General features: G+C 35.7%; 1 protein-coding gene across 2 annotated transcripts in view; it reads left to right on the top strand.

Annotated features, from left to right (window-relative positions):
• The window catches only part of LOC111047776 (forkhead box protein P1), a 210,346-nt gene that overhangs the window by 154,590 nt on the left and 37,039 nt on the right, over window positions 1-18,717 (top strand). For both annotated transcript variants that reach the window (XM_039441648.1, XM_039441649.1), the window contains exons 5-6: window positions 654-846; window positions 8,926-9,190. In XM_039441648.1, coding sequence (XP_039297582.1) covers window positions 654-846; window positions 8,926-9,190 — 458 coding nt within the window. The remainder of the gene's footprint in view (window positions 1-653; window positions 847-8,925; window positions 9,191-18,717) is intronic.

Below are 18,717 nucleotides of genomic sequence, written 5' to 3'. Positions count from 1 at the left end.
ATTTTTTTATCGACGAAATGTTGTATTAATCTGGAATTTGGCATATGAATATTTATGCTATAAATACTCAACTTTAAAAAATTAAATAAACAATTTCCGATGTAAATTCTCATAACGGCGGCCATTTTAAATTTCTGATAGCAAATTTCACGAAACCCGTACACTTTACTGGAAATTTACAAGAGACAAAAAAGTTAGCAAATTTAATTAAAATTTCAAGGATAACTCATTTATCAAGAAATTGAATCTTCCCGTACTGCATGCATGACCACTTTTGTTCATGAATTTTCAAGTACATCATACAGAAAAAATTACAATGATCAAGAGAGAACAAAAAACATCCCTTCAAATTTCATCAGTTCGAAAGAGATCCTCCATGAATTTTCAAGTACATCGTACAAAAATTGACAATGATCGAGAGAAAAAAACATCATTTCCATTATCTTATGAAGAACATTGTAAAAGTAGTGTAGGTGAGATTCAAGATGAAACATTCTGTTCAATCAAGATCAAAAATCCAATTTCATTTTCACCTGTAGTACATTTTTTATCATTTGTCAATGAATAAGTCATATTTCTCAATATTGTGGAAGGTTATCATTCTATGATATTCTACATAATTGAAGTAGATTGTATTAGAATGAATTTTGCAGGCACTTGAATAAGGAGCACAACCTAGATGATAGATCAACGGCACAAGCTAGAGTGCAGATGCAAGTTGTCTCGCAACTCGAACTTCAACTGCAGAAGGAGCGGGATCGACTACAAGCCATGATGCTACATCTCCACATGTCCAAGCAACAGAGTAACGTTGCTGCCATTGAACATGACAAGGATCCATCTAAAGTAATCCATTCTTATCATGGTTACATTGTAATGATCTAATTGTAACTTAATATTCTCATATATTGTAGTTGTGGCTTTGCTTTATACATTATTGTGTTTGCTCAATTTGAAAAAAGGCAGTTCATATCAGCATATGAACTAACTTTTTGTCAAAGTGAATATCATATTTATATACTATATTTATATATTTACATACTTTATATTGATATATTTATTTATTCAGTCAGTCATCCAGTCATGCCACGGTTGGCAGGACTGGTCTGCCGGTGATGGTTTGTGGTGAAGTTACTCTCAATTTTCTCTTGTAATAAATAATTATTTCTTACCTGCTGTGTTCCGAGTTAAGTGCTAGTGTGGTGCGAGAGTGTGGTTAATTTGGAAAGGTATTAATTTTCTCTCCTGCTCACTCTTGAATCTTAAAGTGATTCGCTAATTAATTTTGCTAATCATAACCTCAATTCATACTATCCAATAACAAGAATTCTATTTTCAACAATCCTCTGCGCGGGAAAAGAGCCTGCTGTTTCTGTTTCTACTGATAACAGCTCTGAACTTTCAACATCTGTAAACTCCACTGATATAGTCAGCCGAGCTCATAAACAATTATAATCAGTTAGAGTGATAAATAACTACGATTTCATTTCTTCTCAATTCATTCGTCTCCCTATCTTATATCAATTTAGGAAATTATATCAATCCCAGTAGGATATACCTTTTAAACCTCTTATCAGGAGCTTCCTTTCACCTCGCCGTGCTCGCTCTCTCGGCGATCTTCGTTTCCCCTCCTCCCCGTTCTCCTCTGATCGCTGCGTCCTCTCCAAAAATATAAAAATCCAATTTTCTTCTATATTTATTGGAGTAAATCTTACTCTTTTGTAAACTTGAATTACAATAATAACTTCTGAACATTCATAATACAAATATTATTCTCATTTGGCGAATTAATTAATAACAAAATCAATGCACTTGTATTTCATCTACAACCGATGTGATTACCAGCCAGAGATTTCTATGAGCAGTGATTGTGGGATAGACTACCAGTTAGACAACTACTTATCTACCTGTTGATTCCATGTGCTACGCTTATCGCTCTAAATACAGATTTGGATTCTTCGCACTTGTTACCTGAATCTGAACTATATTGAACTTTAAACGATTACTTTTAATTGTCTTTCATCTATCCTAAATCTCATAACATCACACATGTTGTTTTTCAGCTTTTATCTTTCTTTTCCGGACAGATCTCTTTCTTTCTTTTGAGCTGTATTTGTGATTCTTAACATTTGTCATATCTTATGTATTACAATGGCGTTCTTTTATTTTGAATAAGATCTTTTGTTTCCATAAACTTAAAATTGTGAATTGGTGAATTCTAGGATGTCCAGCTTGAAAATAACGCAAACCTCTAAGGGTAATCCAAAACTTCTTTACGATGGCTTCTCTTATAGAAAAGGTAGGGAAATGGCCACAGGGCTGCAGGTCTCATGGAGATGTTTGTTCAAAAATTGTAATGCTTCCCTAAAAACTAATGCTAGCATCGATAAAATCACTAGCAAAGTATTAGCAAAACATAATCATCCCTCAGTTACTCATCAGACATCCTTTAATGTGGAGGATGAGAATGATGAGCAAAGCTCTTGTTTAAAAGAAACGATCAATCAATCACCTACGCCATCATTAACAGAAAGCTCAATATATGAGCCTGAAGGAAATAATACAGGGTTTTGTTCCACACCGGTGCAAGTTCTTGAACAGGAGAAATCCAATGTCAACGAGTTGTCTTCTTCACTGGTCGTACATACAGACGATGGTAACCAGGATTGTGAAAACGCCGCTCTTAGAGACGAACTTAAGAAGCTAAGAACAGAATGGGAGGCGGCAGTTAATAGGTCAATCGAGAACGATATTAAGTTATTGAATCTTGCCGATAAATCTACCGCGGAGACTGGCGTCCAGACTGAGACAGAGAGCAGGATTGCTGACACAAATGAACCTGTAAATTGTTTATCAGGAGAGGAGGCTCCATCGGAGGCTGAGCAGCAAGTGGAGGCTGTCCCCTATGAAATTATACAGGATTTGAAGGAAACTATTAACAAACTCAAAGAGGATAATAAAACTTTTACAGAAAAAATTCTACTGATGTCTACTTCAATAGAAGCTCTTGAGGCTGACAACTTGTTGCTCAGAAATGAGAAAGTTTTAGAGAGGATAGAGACTGACAAATGGAGAGCTAGGTATGACGAGTTGTACATTAAATCAAGTGATAATCTCATGAATGATTCGTCGAGCATTGGAAACAACAGAGGAGGAGCTACTCCAGCTCCTGGGAGTCTCTCCAGTTCTTTTGCGACTTCTAGGAAGGGATGTGAGGTGTTGACTGAGTGTGAAGAAGCGGACGAGGCGCAGCTCCATATGATTAGTATCTCGCAAAATAGAAGAAGTTTATTCAATGTGTCAAACTCACGTCCGGATCAGGCCAAAGTTCATCGTCTTGTGAAAAACCGGGTTAGAGACTTCAAAAATTCAAGTTTCTTGTCTCACAAAACTACGTCACCCCCAGTAGCAATTAGAAACAGCTCAAGTCAAATAAATTTCGAGAAAATAACAATATTTGCGGACAGTCATGGTAAAAATATAGTGAATCTCACGGCAAAAAGAGTAGACTGTAAGGTGACAGGAATTATAAAACCAGGTGCTAAATTCGAAGATGTTGCTTCAAGCTGTGAGCATGAGAGCAAAAATATGTCAGATCGCGACTTGGTCGTCCTGATGGGAGGAGGAAATGATATTGAAAAATTTGGTGCAAAAAAATTTCTAAGTTCTTTAAAAAAATGTTTATATGACCTGTCGCATGTGAATATCATACTCATGAATGTGCCTCGTAGATATGATCTTCCAATTTCTTCTAACATTCATCATCAAATAGAGAGAACAAACTTAGAGATAGCTAGAATTTGTCGACAATTCAAAAATGTTAGGCTTTTAGATATTAGTAACATAGGTCGGCGTTTCCATACACGACACGGGCTACACCTCAACTCGCTGGGAAAGCGCTACATATCTGATTTTATAAGTGGAGCATCCATGCAGGCAATCAATGAAGTGGAAGATTCAATACCTTTAAACTTGAAATAAACGACAAGGCTTCGCTGAAAGCTGCCTCTTTTAGACAAGCAACTGAAACTGTTCTAAATGATGAGGCCTCACTTGTTATGGATGGCGGCAAGTATCAGTTATCAATAAACGACAATCAATTGAACATAGAGCTTGATTTTGACGATAACACTTCGTTGACAACAGACAGGAATGACTCAGAGTGGATTTTACTGGTTCAGAATAAAGAATTGAGAAACAGCTCTACCATGAATCTTTTTCTTATTAATATCTGTTCAATGCGGAACAAAGTAAACCAGATAGAGCTGATAGCTGAAAGTAGACAAATTGACATCCTCTGCATAAACGAGCATTGGCTACATGAAGATGAAGTATCATTTTATGTGCCCACTGGTTTTACATTGGCCGACTCATATTGTAGGAATACAAAAACGCATGGTGGCTTATCTATTTTGATTAGAGACTCATTGAGATTCAAGAGAATGGACGTATCAGATTTCACATCAGACAGCCTCTTTGAATTGTCTGCCATTAAATTATTGCCAGTGAATTGTATTATCCTATGTCTGTATAGAGCACCAGACTCCAATGTTAAGGATTTCCTTGTCAAGCTGGAGGAGCTACTAATATATATTACTTCTAAACCATATTCGTATGTTGTCTTAGCTGGTGATTTCAACATGAACATTAACATATCTGACTATGAGAAGACAGACGTGAAGCAATTTATAAATGTTCTAAGATCGTTTGATTTGTATAGCATGCACTCTCATCCAACAAGAGGTCATGCTTGTATAGATAATATTTTTTCTAACATTGATACTAATTCATATGATTGTGAAATCTATAAGCAAGACCTTGTATCAGATCATGCCGGAGTTTTGGTTCATATTCGTCAAGATAATTTTCTTCTCAAAGGGCCTAACCGACAGGATGACGAAAACAACTGTTGTTTAATAAGAGTAGTGTCTCCTAGTAGGTTATACAACCTAGGTCAATTCCTTTCAAGTCTGGACTGGTCACAGATATTCTATGTATGGGAAGTGAACGAGGTAGTACAAAAATTTATGAATATACTGTCTCAATACCTGACGACGTTTTGCCCTATGAAAACCCACAAAAATAGAGCCAAGGACTCAAACATGCATGTTAATAGTTGGTACACTCCTGAACTCAAGACCATGAAGAACCACCTGTTAGTCTTGTATAAAATTTGGAAGATCCGAGGTGCCAATGAAGACAAAGAGAGATTCAAAAATTTCAAAAAACTTTACACTGAAGCGATTGCTAGGGCAAAGTTGTCACTCAACGACAAGCTGTTGACAGAATCTAACAATAAATGTAAAACAGCATGGAAAATCATCAACAATGAATCTAAACACAAGAATAAGTCATCAACTACAATCAACATTCCTCCTGAGAAACTGAATGATTTTTTTCTTAGTGCAGGAGTTCATGCTCAGGATATGTCTATCTCTACATCAGTTACAATGGAAGATATGCTGGAAAAATGTAATCTCATCAATTTAAAAAATGTGGCTGCACCAAGATTTGCATGGAAAGAGGTTGACATTGAAACGGTGAAGTCCATAGTGGGAAATCTCAGTTCCTCAAGAAGTGAGGATACCTTTGGTCTTTCAAATTATACGGTGAAGAACATTATCGATTCGATTCTCCGTCCACTGACATGTGTAATTAATTTGATTATGATACTTGGAGCTTTTCCTGAATGCTTGAAAATGTCGATAATAAATCCAATCTATAAAAAAGGTGAAAAGGAACTGCCAGAAAGCTACAGACCAATAGCAATAGTCTCGATCGTAGGTAAAATCATTGAGGCATGTCTACTGAAACAGCTGTATGAGTACTTTGTAGAAAATAATTTGCTCAACCCCAATCAATTTGGATTTAGACCAAATCATTCAACAACTATGGCGATTGAAAAGGTTGTCAACTACATTCTTGAGAGCTTTGAAAGCCAATGTATGGTTGCTGGTGATCTACTGGACCTGAGTCGTGCGTTTGACTCCATGTCACATTCAATATTGTTTGAAAAGTTGAGATACTATGGTATTGAAGGTAGCGAGCTGACTCTGATTCAAAGCTTCTTGAGCAATAGACAACAGGTGGTAAAAGTGAATAATAAACTATCTAGCCCAAAAGCCGTGAAAACAGGCGTCCCTCAAGGGTCTGTTTTGGGGCCGTTTTTATTTCTAGTGTTCGTGAATGATTTCAGTTGTAATATACCATGCTTTTCAATATTGTATGCCGACGACACTACAATTCTCAATTCTGGTGCGAATGCGGAAAATCTTATTCATGACCTTGACGTTTCAACAAAAAAATCAAAAATATGGTACAATGCCAACAGCCTCCGTCTTAATGAGACCAAAACTGAGAGGATATTATTTTCCTTGAAGAGCAGAATAGATCCTAGCCTAAAAAACTACACGAAGCCGGTCAAATTGCTGGGCTTAATGCTGGACAGTAAGCTATGCTGGGAAGACCATATCGAGTTTCTTAGTAAAAACTATCAAGAGTCACCTTTCTTCTATGTAAACTTAAACTATCAGTCAGCCCTGGAGTTTTGATGATGGCATACTACGGTCTCTTCCATTCACATTTAAATTATGGTCTCCGTTTATGGGGCAACTGCTCTTCTGCCAGCAGAGTGTTTCTATGGCAGAAAAAAGCCATAAGATGCATTGCAGGACTCAAATTCAACGAGTCATGTAGAGATGCTTTCAAGAAACTTAGCGTCCCAACCCTTGCTAGTATGTATATTTATGTAAATCTAATTTACATGAAGGAAAATGAAGATAACTTTATGAAACAGCAAGAAAATCATGATCACAACACAAGAAATAAATTTGACTTGATAAAACCTTCTATAAGGCTGCACAAGACTTATAAAAGCCATAAATACCAGCAGGTTATTCTTTTCAATAAACTTCCCTTAACATTTAGAAGTCTTCCAAGCAGCAAATTCAAGAGAATAGTAAAAGAACTGCTGAGACGTAACGCATTCTATACAATAGAGGAATATCTCGATAGTCAAATATTGCAATGTTAAATTTACACATGCTAACTTTAAAATGAGAATGAACTACTCACCTTGTTTTGCCTGCTTGTACGGAATAACTTATTGTCGCGACTAATTTAAGACATTTTCTCATGGCATGACTGTACCTATTATAGCCTATTTATTTTTTATTTGTAGTTTTTAACTTGACACGATCCATATATATTATGTTATATTTGTTGATCAATAAACAATTCTATTCTATTCTATTATTCATAGACAATAAAAACAGCAACCTTTAAAATAAATAGAATATATTACACCTTCCATCAGCTAACTTAATCTAGGGCCAATCAGAGCATTTCAAAGTAAAATCACTTCACTTATATTGGCTGCTTTATTGAAATTAATGAAAACAAAATAAAACATGTATTACCCTTTTTATTCATAACATTTTTAACTTGAAAATGGCTAAATTAGGCCGAAACTAGTCGTTGAAATGTTTTGAATGAAAAGGGTACTACGTTTTATATTGTTTTGATTAATTTCAATCTATAGTATTATATTGAATAATTTAGCCAAAAAACAATGTTCAAAGAATTCCAACCCATAGTCCAGTTAATATAGACATAAAAAAGGGGGGTGTGCTTGCAATTTATATTGTAGTTCTGATTTTTAAATATATTATTTGGGTACATAAGAGAAGACCAGAACCAATTTCTTCATGCAAAGTTTCCTTGTGCTAGATACAGGATAGCCCAAAATCCTGGTATTTTCGGCTCATTTTCCAGTTTTCAGCTATTTCTGCCAAATCTCGTGATCGGACAGAAAAATTTGCTCCAGCCTTTTTTTAGATTATAAAATTCTGAATAAAATGAGATCATTCGGAACTATCTATCTCCAATGTGTACTGAGTTATGATTTTTCAAAAATGAGTGAAATTTGAAGAAAAAATCAATTTTGATGAATTTTAGTTCTTGATCAACAATATCTTGATTGTTACCATTTAGATGTATGATTCAGAATCACTCTGGGCGTATATTTTTGTGCTCTACAATCACTTTCATCTTTCACGTTTATCTCAGAAACACATCTATTTTGTAACAAAATTCCAATTGGAAACCATCATGGAGCAATATTATGCAATCAAGTACGAAATACTACTTCTTTAGAACTTCGAAAAAAACATGAAAGCTACAATATGATTCATTTCAGCATTGATGAGAAGAGTCACTTTAGACAAAAATGGTAATACTGTATTCTGTTCATTGAAGCTTCATGCTTATCCATGCATCTCCCATTGACTAAATTTTTTTTAAACATGATGTAAATATTTCAATATACTTCCACTTCTATATGTAGTAAAACAACATTTATTTTATATATAACAGCTTTGCTATCAATTCTAAAACCAATATAACTGGACATATTTTTTATGAGACTCACGTGAATAATAATTTTGAGAAATGTGTCAAATCTACTGTTGTGGGGCTCACTTTAAACTGTCAGCTTTGATTTTGATTACATGGGACTCATTGACGTCTTTCTACTAGGAATGCAAACAGTAATGGAAGCGGTTGTCTGTGTAGTCACGATGATAAGCTATCGATTAGATTAGTCAAGATTCATGCACCTGCCACTCCCTTTGAAAGGGTAGCCACTTGTAGAGCCAACTCCTGTCAATATCATCCGTGACTCATGAGTTTAAGAATCGCTTCCTATTGGTCAGAAACCCACCATGCTATACTCCCACTCATCTCTTATCATCATCCGTCCCATTACACCCCCCCATTACCCACACAAAAGTCTGGAGCTCACCGTGGAGCTTCACTGTGGGTATCATCCTCAACAAAAAAAAAGTTAGAAGTGAATCTCACAATAGGAAGATCTAGCAGAGAAATTTGTAGAGGTATCAAATTATTTGTTTCTGATTTGAATTCTAGGCTCTATGTTTATCGAAGTTGAGTTCACCTCCACCTCCAGCTTACCTCACACAAGGTCAGTCTTGTCTATCAGCGAATAACTCGATAGCCCAAGGCGGTACCCCAGGTCCTGGACCTGGACCTGGAACTGGACCTGGACCTGGGCCTGGACCATTGCCAGGTTCAGTCAGATCACCCGTGTCTTCCCTTCGTCCATCAACACCTAGCCTCACCGTTCCTTCAAAACGAAGAATATGTGAGAAGTCAGCATTATCATTGGCTGGAGGTAAAAATATCCTTTTCTTCAGATCTAGTATAAGCTTCTCATCAATAAAACAGTCCGGCCGCAAATGTCATGAATAAGGCACTCCGTGGTCATTTTTCAGTAACAGCCGTGGAAGATGACTCAATTTCTTCATTAGGTCTAGCATAATAAGGATCGTGATGATGATAAGTCTAAATCACAAGCAAACATCTCGAAAACAAGATGGCTGCCAACATTTTCAGGATTTTGCTATATTGCTTGTATTTCAATAACCGTTGAAGATATTTAACCGTTCTTTATACAAAAATATTTCAAAAATCTTCCTCTACAATTTTTGTGCTATTGAATTTTCGTTTAAAACGAAGATTTTTTTAGTTATAGCCTTCAAAAGCCCGAAAAAACTTTTTCCCTTTATTTGCTCAAATTTCATTCCATTATGCACCATAGTAAAAGTTGGTGTAATTGGATAAATCTTTCGGATATTGTCGTATGATTATTTTTGAGCTTCCAGATGACTGAATTGATCCGATATCCTCGACATTATTAGAATTACAGACGATTTCTTGAAGATCGACATATTTTTCCGCCATCTTGTTTTTTTTCATGATGACAAACATTTTTGAGATTGCCATCATGGATATTCTCTTTCTACACATCATTATAAAGAGATTGATATCATTCTCAAGTCTGTACCTTCAAGGAGTCATGAGTTACACGGTTTTCTAATTGTTGGGATTGGCATTTGGTGGAAAAAGTGTGTTTTCCGCTGCAAACGGTACTTTTTACTCTTTTTCCGATGAAGCTCCAGCCGTAAAATATGGACTTACAGCCTCCAACCAGATGTCATTTTGAAGCTTTGGAAATATTCTAGAAAACTGAGCCAATAATACTAGTGTTTATCTATTGCGAATACATATACAGGTTGGAAAGTGAAATATTGTCCCCGAACAATGTATGTTTCAAGTTTTTGAAGTTGAATAAATAATGAGATTATTCTCTCGAACATCATTGTTTGATTAATTCTAAACACCTTGGTGGTAAAACCAATCCGATATCTCTCACAATAAATGAATAACAAGTGATATAAAAATTTCTGTCAATAATGACCGCCATCTTGTATTTTTCAATGTTGTCGAATATTTTCTTGTTTCCATAATCAATATTCTTATTCATCTTGTTGTAACGGAGAGATTGAGACCATTTGCAAGTCTCTATCTTAATGTAGTCATTGAAAAATCGATTTTATAGTTCTAGCTTGTTACCTCATGGGTATGGAAAAACGCACCAGATATCATGCAGGGTTTTCTTTAGAGGGCGCTGGAGAACTCATTTTTTGACATACAGCGCATGAAGATAAATCGTTTCAAAGTTGAAAAAACGCTTTAAATTTCATTGATTTAAAATTTCTCTGTATTTCTTGCACAAAAAAATTTATAATGGAATGGAATTTGAACAAATTTAGAAAAAAAGTTTTTTGGGCTTTTGAAGGTTATAACTAAAAAAATATGCGTTTTAAATTTCCGTTTAGACGAAAATTTTTATAGAACAAAAATTGTAGATTGATTGATTGATTGATTGAGTACTTTATTTATGTAGATTACAATGTATACTGGCTTATACACTTATATACAATAGCTTACAATACAGCAAAATTATAGATGAATTTACATAATATAGACTAGGAAAATAACTATAGAACTGTATATGATATGAAAAAGCAATTTGTAATATAATAACTATAGATAATAATCATATTGTTATGCATCTACATAGATTGGCGGAGCTTTGGACATATCAATGTCCATTCTTTGGGAAGAATAATAAAAATATCCTCCCCACTAACTCTCTACCAAAACGTTAATTTCGTTATTTAAACTAAGGATTTATTTATTAATGGAAATATTGTAAAAGTTTTAATCAATATGAATATTGAAGAGAAAAAAAAACAGAAAATTGATAAAGTAAAATAATTATATAGGTAGATAAGATCAAATAATTGATTAATAAAATGAAGTAGGATGAAAGTAGATCAGGGTTATCAAATTTCAGTAATATACAGCAGTATGCAGTGGATAATTGAAATAACATGAGTTTATATATATATATATATATATATATATATATATATATTATATATATATATATATATATAATATATATATATATAATATATATATATATACAATTCGTTCTATAACATGGTTTAAAGGTTTATATTGGTGGAATGGGTGAGGGATGGTTGTCATGTGATCGTTCTAGGGCCGGACAGTTTCAGTCATTTGCTCCAAAATATGTTTTTTTAAAGTCAGGTTGAAGCTCGCTCGGCTCTCGATAGACCTGATAGAAACAGGAAGTGTATTCCATGCACGACAGGCACTGACTAAGAAGGATTTTGTGAAAATAGTAGTTCGATGATTGGGTATCCTTAAAGTACTTTCTCCGGTTCTAGTATGTGAAGCATCTATCCTCCTACCTTCAGAGACAAATTTGAAATCATCTTTAAAATAGTTCGGATTACCGTATTTCAAGATATCTCTAACAAGCATGACTATTCGAAAAAGCCTCTGATCGGGAAGCTTCAATGTTGAACTAGCAATGTGGGCTGGGGTGATATGATCATGGCGTTGGAGAGAGTAGACGAAACGTAGACAATAATTTTGGCAACGCTGTAGTTTATCATTCAGAGTGACTTGCATATCGTTAAGAACAGAATTACAATACATTAAATGTGGGAAGATGAGAGATTGAACCAATAATAATTTAATGTTTCTAGGGAGGATATCGTGCATTTTCTTCAATGCATGCATGGCTGAGAATACCTTTTTACAAGTTTTGTTCACTTGTTCTGACCAGTCAAGAGTATTATTCATAATAATGCCTAAATTTTTAACTGAGCTACAGTAAGGAATGTCATTACCGTCTACACTAATTTTGTGAATCGATTCAAGGTCAATATTGTTTATAAGACGAGAATATCCAATTATAATGGGTTGTGTTTTGATGGGATTAAGCTTAAGGCCATTTTTCTTTGTCCATTCCACTATCGAATTGATATCCTGATTCATTATTCCAACTGTTTCATTAATTTTTGTTATGGGACAGCTTAAATAGATTTGAAGGTCGTCTGCATAAGTATGGAAACTGGAGAATTTGATAATGGAAGAAAGGTCATTAGCATACAAAGTGAAGAGGAGAGGGCCTAAAATTGAACCTTGTGGTACTCCATGCATAACGTTTTTCCAAGTTGACTTTTTGTCACCGACAGATACACATTGTTTCCTACCTAATAGATAGGATTTAAACCAAACTAACGAGTTGCGACTGAAACCAAGAATAGCCAACTTATTCAGAAGGACTGTATGATCAACAGTATCGAATGCTTTAGAAAAATCAAATAGGGTGAGGATGGTGCATTTTCTTTGGTCCATAGCTAACCTTATATCATCAGTGACACGAAGCAGAGCTGTCTCAGTTGAATGGAATTTTCTAAAGCCTGATTGAAAGTTATGAAGCTTACTATTGTTGTCTAGAAATTTTACAACTTGAGCATGAATGAGTCTTTCTAGCACTTTGGACAATGCAGGTAAAATACTGATTGGTCTAAAATCCTCAACTTTATTGGGTGATGGAACTTTATTTAGAGGGCGAACCAGAGCAAACTTCCAGTTTTCAGAGAAAATGCCTTCTTCAAGTGACTTGTTGAAAATGTATGTAATGGTTGGTAAAACAGCAAATAACATATTCTTGATAAATTTAATAGGAATTTTGTCTACACCCGTAGCATTACTATGAATACGTTGAATTGCTCTGAAAGTGTCTTCTTCTGAGATTGGATGGAAATGAAATTGATCAGTGATTGGTAAATCTAAGTTTGTAACCTGCTCTTCAAGATCATTTATATGATTAGCAATGACAACTTCGTCGCGTTGGTTAGAGTGTGAAACGAAATGGTCATTTATATTATTCAATGGTAAGTCAATTTGTGGATTCGATTTCTGTTTGCCAAGCCCGAATTCTTTTATTCCCTGCCAAAGTGATTTAGAGTCTTGTCTATTGTTTGTCATAAACGAATTCAAGTACCTAATCTTTGAGTTCCGTAATTCCTGTTTAACCCTATTTCTAAGGCTCCTATACTCTATCAAACTGTCCAAGTCAAATGTCTTTTTAAATTTTCTATGTGCTTTGTCTCTACGTCCCATCATCTTAAGTATGTCTTCAGTCATCCACGGTACTCGTCGTTTTCTATTAATCCTCCTTGTCACATAAGGTGCATGTTTGTCATACAAAGTCAAAGTCCAATTCTCGAAAGTCTTGACAATGTCATCAACTGAGGGTAATGCTTCAATTTGATGCCATGGAGTCTGAGCCACATCAGTCAGGAAGGCAGCTTCATCAAAGTTTTTGAAGTCTCTATAAGTGATAATTTTCTGTTCTGGCTTGGGTATCTTATGGGAAAGTACACAGTAGATCAAATCATGTCTAGAAATAGCTGGGACTGAGATTTGGCCTGCTTGAACAACCTCATCGGGATCACTAACAATGAGAAGGTCAATGAGTGTGTCTGATTCATTAGTATGATGAGTTGGATCAAGGGGTAAAATAGTCATGTTTAAGCATTGGAAAATTGTAGTCAGTTGAAAGTAGTCAAAGTTACGATTCGTCATGTTCAAGTCGGTGTTCATATCCCCCATAACTAGTATACGGTTATAACAAGGCATAAGAGAAAGCAAGGCATTTTCGGAATCTGTGAAATTACCTATTTTTGGTGGGCGATAACAGATACCAACGAGTAATTTATCATTACTAGATAAGGATAATTCAAGTAGCAAAAACTCTGGTCTGGAACAATACTCTTGTTCAGATGTGATTAAAACTTTTGTTTTGATACCATCTTTCACAAAAATTGCTACACCCCCACAAGCTTTATTTAATCTATCATTCCGGAAAAGATTATATCCAGGCAATGCAACAAAATTTGATGTAATACTAGGCTTCAAAAATGATTCGGAAATTCCGATTATATTGAAGTCCTGAAAACGGAAGATTGCTCTGAGTTCATCAATGTGGCAACTGAGGGATTGTACGTTAAGGTGAGCAGCCTTGAAAAGTTTTTTGAAAGAGTGGAGCTTATTTGCTAGAAACATACCTGCGTCATTATTACTATTATTGAAATAATCATACCTACTTGAGGGCGAGCGAGCTGACGTGTCAGTAAGAGGCATCATGGAAGCAGCAGACCAATCGTGAACCGACCTCAGAACGACACATGACGGGGGAAATGGGGATGAAACTGATAAAACTTAACCTAAATGAAAAAGTCTCTTGATTCGAGTGCATTCAGTATGCCTTGACAGTTCGGCTCCCTTCACTATTTAAAGCACTAGTTCAGAAATTCACTAAACACAATAAGATGTAGATGTGTGGAGTTTCGGTGATGAATAATCCTAATGGTGAATAAGATGAAGATTGAGGAAGAACTGGTAGTGGGAGATCTGGTCCAAGTGGAGATAGAGCGAGTAGGTATCCAGTAGTGGAAGAATCGGGTCCAAGTGGAGGTAGAGCGAGAAGGAATCCAGTAGTGGAAGATCGTGTTCATGGTGGAGATAGAGCGAAATGGGATCCAGTAAAAACTGAAAAAGAGAAGAAGAAGCCAGCAGAAAAACGAAAAATCTTTGAAGAAGGTTATCAATAGAGGAAAGATACATAATATAACTGATAATGAATAATATTCGCATAAAATTGAAGAGGAATAGTATGATTTAATGTGGGAAAGAATCGAATATTATATGGATAAATATATGGATATTATAATATAATATATGGATATTAGTAGAAGGTAATCAGATAGAAAGAGAAAAGGTAGAAAGATAAATAGATATAGAAAGAAAAATAAACATTTGAACATGCTGGATAGCTAGTGGAAAAATCACAGGGAAAATAATGATAATAATAGGGAAGAAAAGAAGAGAAAGAAGGAATGTGCACAAATTGCGAAGAACTTATGAAACTGAACTATAGAATAAGAAATGGAACATCGCATTGTGATCTTGAATTAATCAAGGAGAGAAGAAAAGAAGAAAAGAAAAAGAAAGAGAAGAAGAAGAAGAAGAAGAAGAAGAGAAGAAGAAGAAGAAGAAGAAAAGAAGAAAGAAGAAGAAGAAGAAGAAGAAGAAGAAGAAGAAGAAGAAGAAGAAGAGGAAGAAGAAGAAGAAGAGAGAAGAAGAAGAAGAGAAGAAGAAGAAGAAGAAGAAGAAGAAGAAAGAAGAAGAAGAAGAAGAAGAAGAAGAAGAGAAGAAGAAGAAGAAGAAGAAGAAGAAGAAGAAGAAAGAAGAGAAGAAGAAGAAGAAGAGAAGAAGAAGAAGAAGAAGAAGAAGAGAAGAAGAAGAAGAAGAAGAAGAAGAAGAAGAAGAAGAAGAAGAAGAAGAAGAAGAGAGAAGAAGAAGAAGAGAAGAAGAAGAAGAAGAAGAAGAAAGAAGAAGAGAAGAAAGAAGAAGAAGAAGAATAGAAAAGAATAATAATCATCATCGCAAACAACAATATTCAAGTAATCATTATAAATATAAGATCAAGAAGAGAAACGAGAAAGAAAAAATAAGGAGTAGAGGAGACGATGGAGAAAGTGCTAGATTATTTTAGATGAGTTTTAAATAGTATTGAACGGTGAAGTATGAAAAATATTATATAGTATTAGAAGTATAATTAACTATTGGGAGTTGCAATAACGATAAAAGTAGTAAATTGAGAACTGTAATAGTTTAGTGATGAATGTCTAAGATAACGTTAAATGAAACACAGCCCCTATATAAGCATATGAACAGACTACCCACCCCTCTGTTCTATCAATAATTCTTCACACATTAGCTTCTATTGTTCAAGCTGTGGCAACAGTAGAAGATATCATTATATAGAAGAGATTACTATCTTTACCTATAGATTACATCCATATCTATAACGTATGTTAATCATCCAATTTATTTGAAATTCAGCATTTCGAAAATTATTAATTATGGAAATAATTTTGGTAAGAGATGTAATAATTATTAGTAAGAATAGAGATAATGATTCTCTAAGTACCCTCTGGAGTATAGTAGTTGATGCATTGAACGTAGTTTTGGGAATTAATATCAAGATAAATTATTAATCAGTATTAACAAATGTGGATCTCCTTAGTTTGAAATAATTGCCTCATGTATAATCATAAATAGCAGTGGAAAGATTCATTTATAGAACAGAAAGCCAGCTCATGAAAAATGCCAAGGTATATCTACTGTGAAATGTATTAATACGAATTTCCTATTATTGTAGTGAAGGGCACCTTAGTCATCGAATCCTGAAATGATTTAATTTACCTTTATTTTTTGAAGGTCGGTCATCCTCTCGACTGTGTGGACCCTCTTGGATCCTCCCTCGCCGATAGAGATCTTGATCCTCCCGTCCGATGACCAGACATTCCTATGCCCATGACGGTCGGCCGCAGCGTTGAGGATCTTGAGACGCTCCGCAGTCAGATCCTCGCGAATGGTGACGCCGGAACCCTTCAGCTTCCTCTTAGCGTCGAAGATCATCTTCCTGGTCCGGTAGCTGCAGAGTCGTACTATGATGGGTCGGTCCTTGGGTTTAGCTTGCCCTTGTTGAGGTGGTTGACGCCTTCCAACGCGATGCGAGCGGTTGACATCCGCCAGAGTCACGGGCACGTTCAGCTTCTTGTTGAAGACATCGAGCGCCAGCAGGTCCGTGTCTTCTTTGTCGCTCTCCGGGATCCCAAAAATACGTATGGAATGTCGGCGCCCATATTGCTCGAGGTCGTCGACCTTCAGGTGACAAGACACCTCTAGCTCACGAATTCTATCGTGCAGCTGTTTGTTCTCCTCCTTCAATGCCTGAAGTTCCTCAAAGATAGACTTCACTGCCATTGATACAGCACAATGGACAGACTCTTCGATTTGCTGTCGAATAATTCGGAGGGTCTCTTCAGACAGTGATCCAGAAATAGCTGGCCCTGGCTTCGGAGCATTGACCTCATTCCTCGGTGTGCCTCTGTTCGGTCGAACCATCGTGTACCGTTAGGTGGATTTACACTTTTACAGGCGAGAAGGTAGACTGAAGAATTAGGAATGTTTTTTCAAGATAAATAAAAAGAGTGTGAGTTAATCAAAAATATAATTTCACTATTGAATTAAGCTCGAGAAACTGAATAACTAGATGTATAATTTGAAGAGAATTGAACTGTATAACCCTACGAAATATCTGTTAGAAGACGGAGCCGAACTGACACACGTTTACTCACTCGACATAACCAGAGAAGAGTCCAGAGTAGAGGGAGAGTTTTGAAATATTTTCGTCTAAAAAACGGTTGAATTTCTTAAATGGTTATTGAAATACAAGCGATATAGCAAAAATAGTAGAAAAATACTATAAAAAATATAGTAGAAAAGAGACTAATAAAAAGTGGGAGGAGAGCAACGAAAAGTGGGAGGAAATGAAGAAACAGTTCCAAGTCATCAAAGATAGGTGTAATGAAACATGTGAAACCGTGAGTCAACTACAGAAAGAGAATACGCGTCTTAAAGATGAACTGAGGAACGTAAAACTGAATGTACAGGATCTCCAACAACAGACGCGTAAAAACAATATTCTTATATCAGGTGTGCCGGTAACGTACAGGGAGAATGTGCTTGTAATTCTAGGAGACATAGCCCGCGTTCTCCAAGTGAATTTTTATCACACTGATATATCAGCTGCACATAGGTTAGGTGGTCAGAAATCAGACAAGAAACCTCCGTCTATTGTCGTGAATTTTACTTCCCGGTTGACAAAAGATATGTGGTTGGCTGCAAGAAGGCATAAAGGAAAACTCTATGCAAAAGACCTTAATATAGCATTTCCCGACAACCCTATTTATATGAACGAGCATCTAACTCCTGAAACAAGAGATCTATTTAACGCTGCCAGAGAATTGCTGAAAAACAATAAGCTATCGGCTGTTTGGACTTCGGATTGTAAGATCATGGCGAAAGTATCGGCGGAGCAGCGTCCGTTTCACGTGCGAGACCTCGCACATGTGGAGAGCATCGCCAGCCGAGATCGGGTTCCGACGACGCCGCTGCCAAACAACAGCGAAGCCAGCATAGCAGCTCCCCCGTCCGCCAACTCTGAACCTAACATCGCCAGTGAAGTGAAGTAATAAGAGGGTTTGAGAAACGATTTTGGTTGGTGAGCTTTTGACTGTGAGTAGAGTTTTTTCAGTTACGTAAAGTATTATATTTTTTTTTATTATTTCCAAAAACACTACTGAGCATTATATCTATATTTCATTTGAATTATTTTCATTCATGAATAATTTTAATTATTTGCATTGGACTTGGTACGGACTTGTGCTCATGATTTCATTTATTTTTTCTCGGTGTTATTCTTTTCTTTTGGTACTCGTAGAAGTGTATTCGATTAATGTAGTATTTTGTTTATTATATCCTCCATTAGTATATATCTACTATCTTCTATTTATATATATCTTCTACTTAGGCATTAGATCCTCACATAATAAGATG

Source organism: Nilaparvata lugens, chromosome X, assembly GCF_014356525.2.
Source record: "Nilaparvata lugens isolate BPH chromosome X, ASM1435652v1, whole genome shotgun sequence".
NCBI lineage: Eukaryota > Metazoa > Arthropoda > Insecta > Hemiptera > Delphacidae > Nilaparvata > Nilaparvata lugens.
The sequence above is the reverse complement of the archived record's forward strand: the minus strand, read 5'-3'. Positions and strand labels throughout refer to the sequence as shown.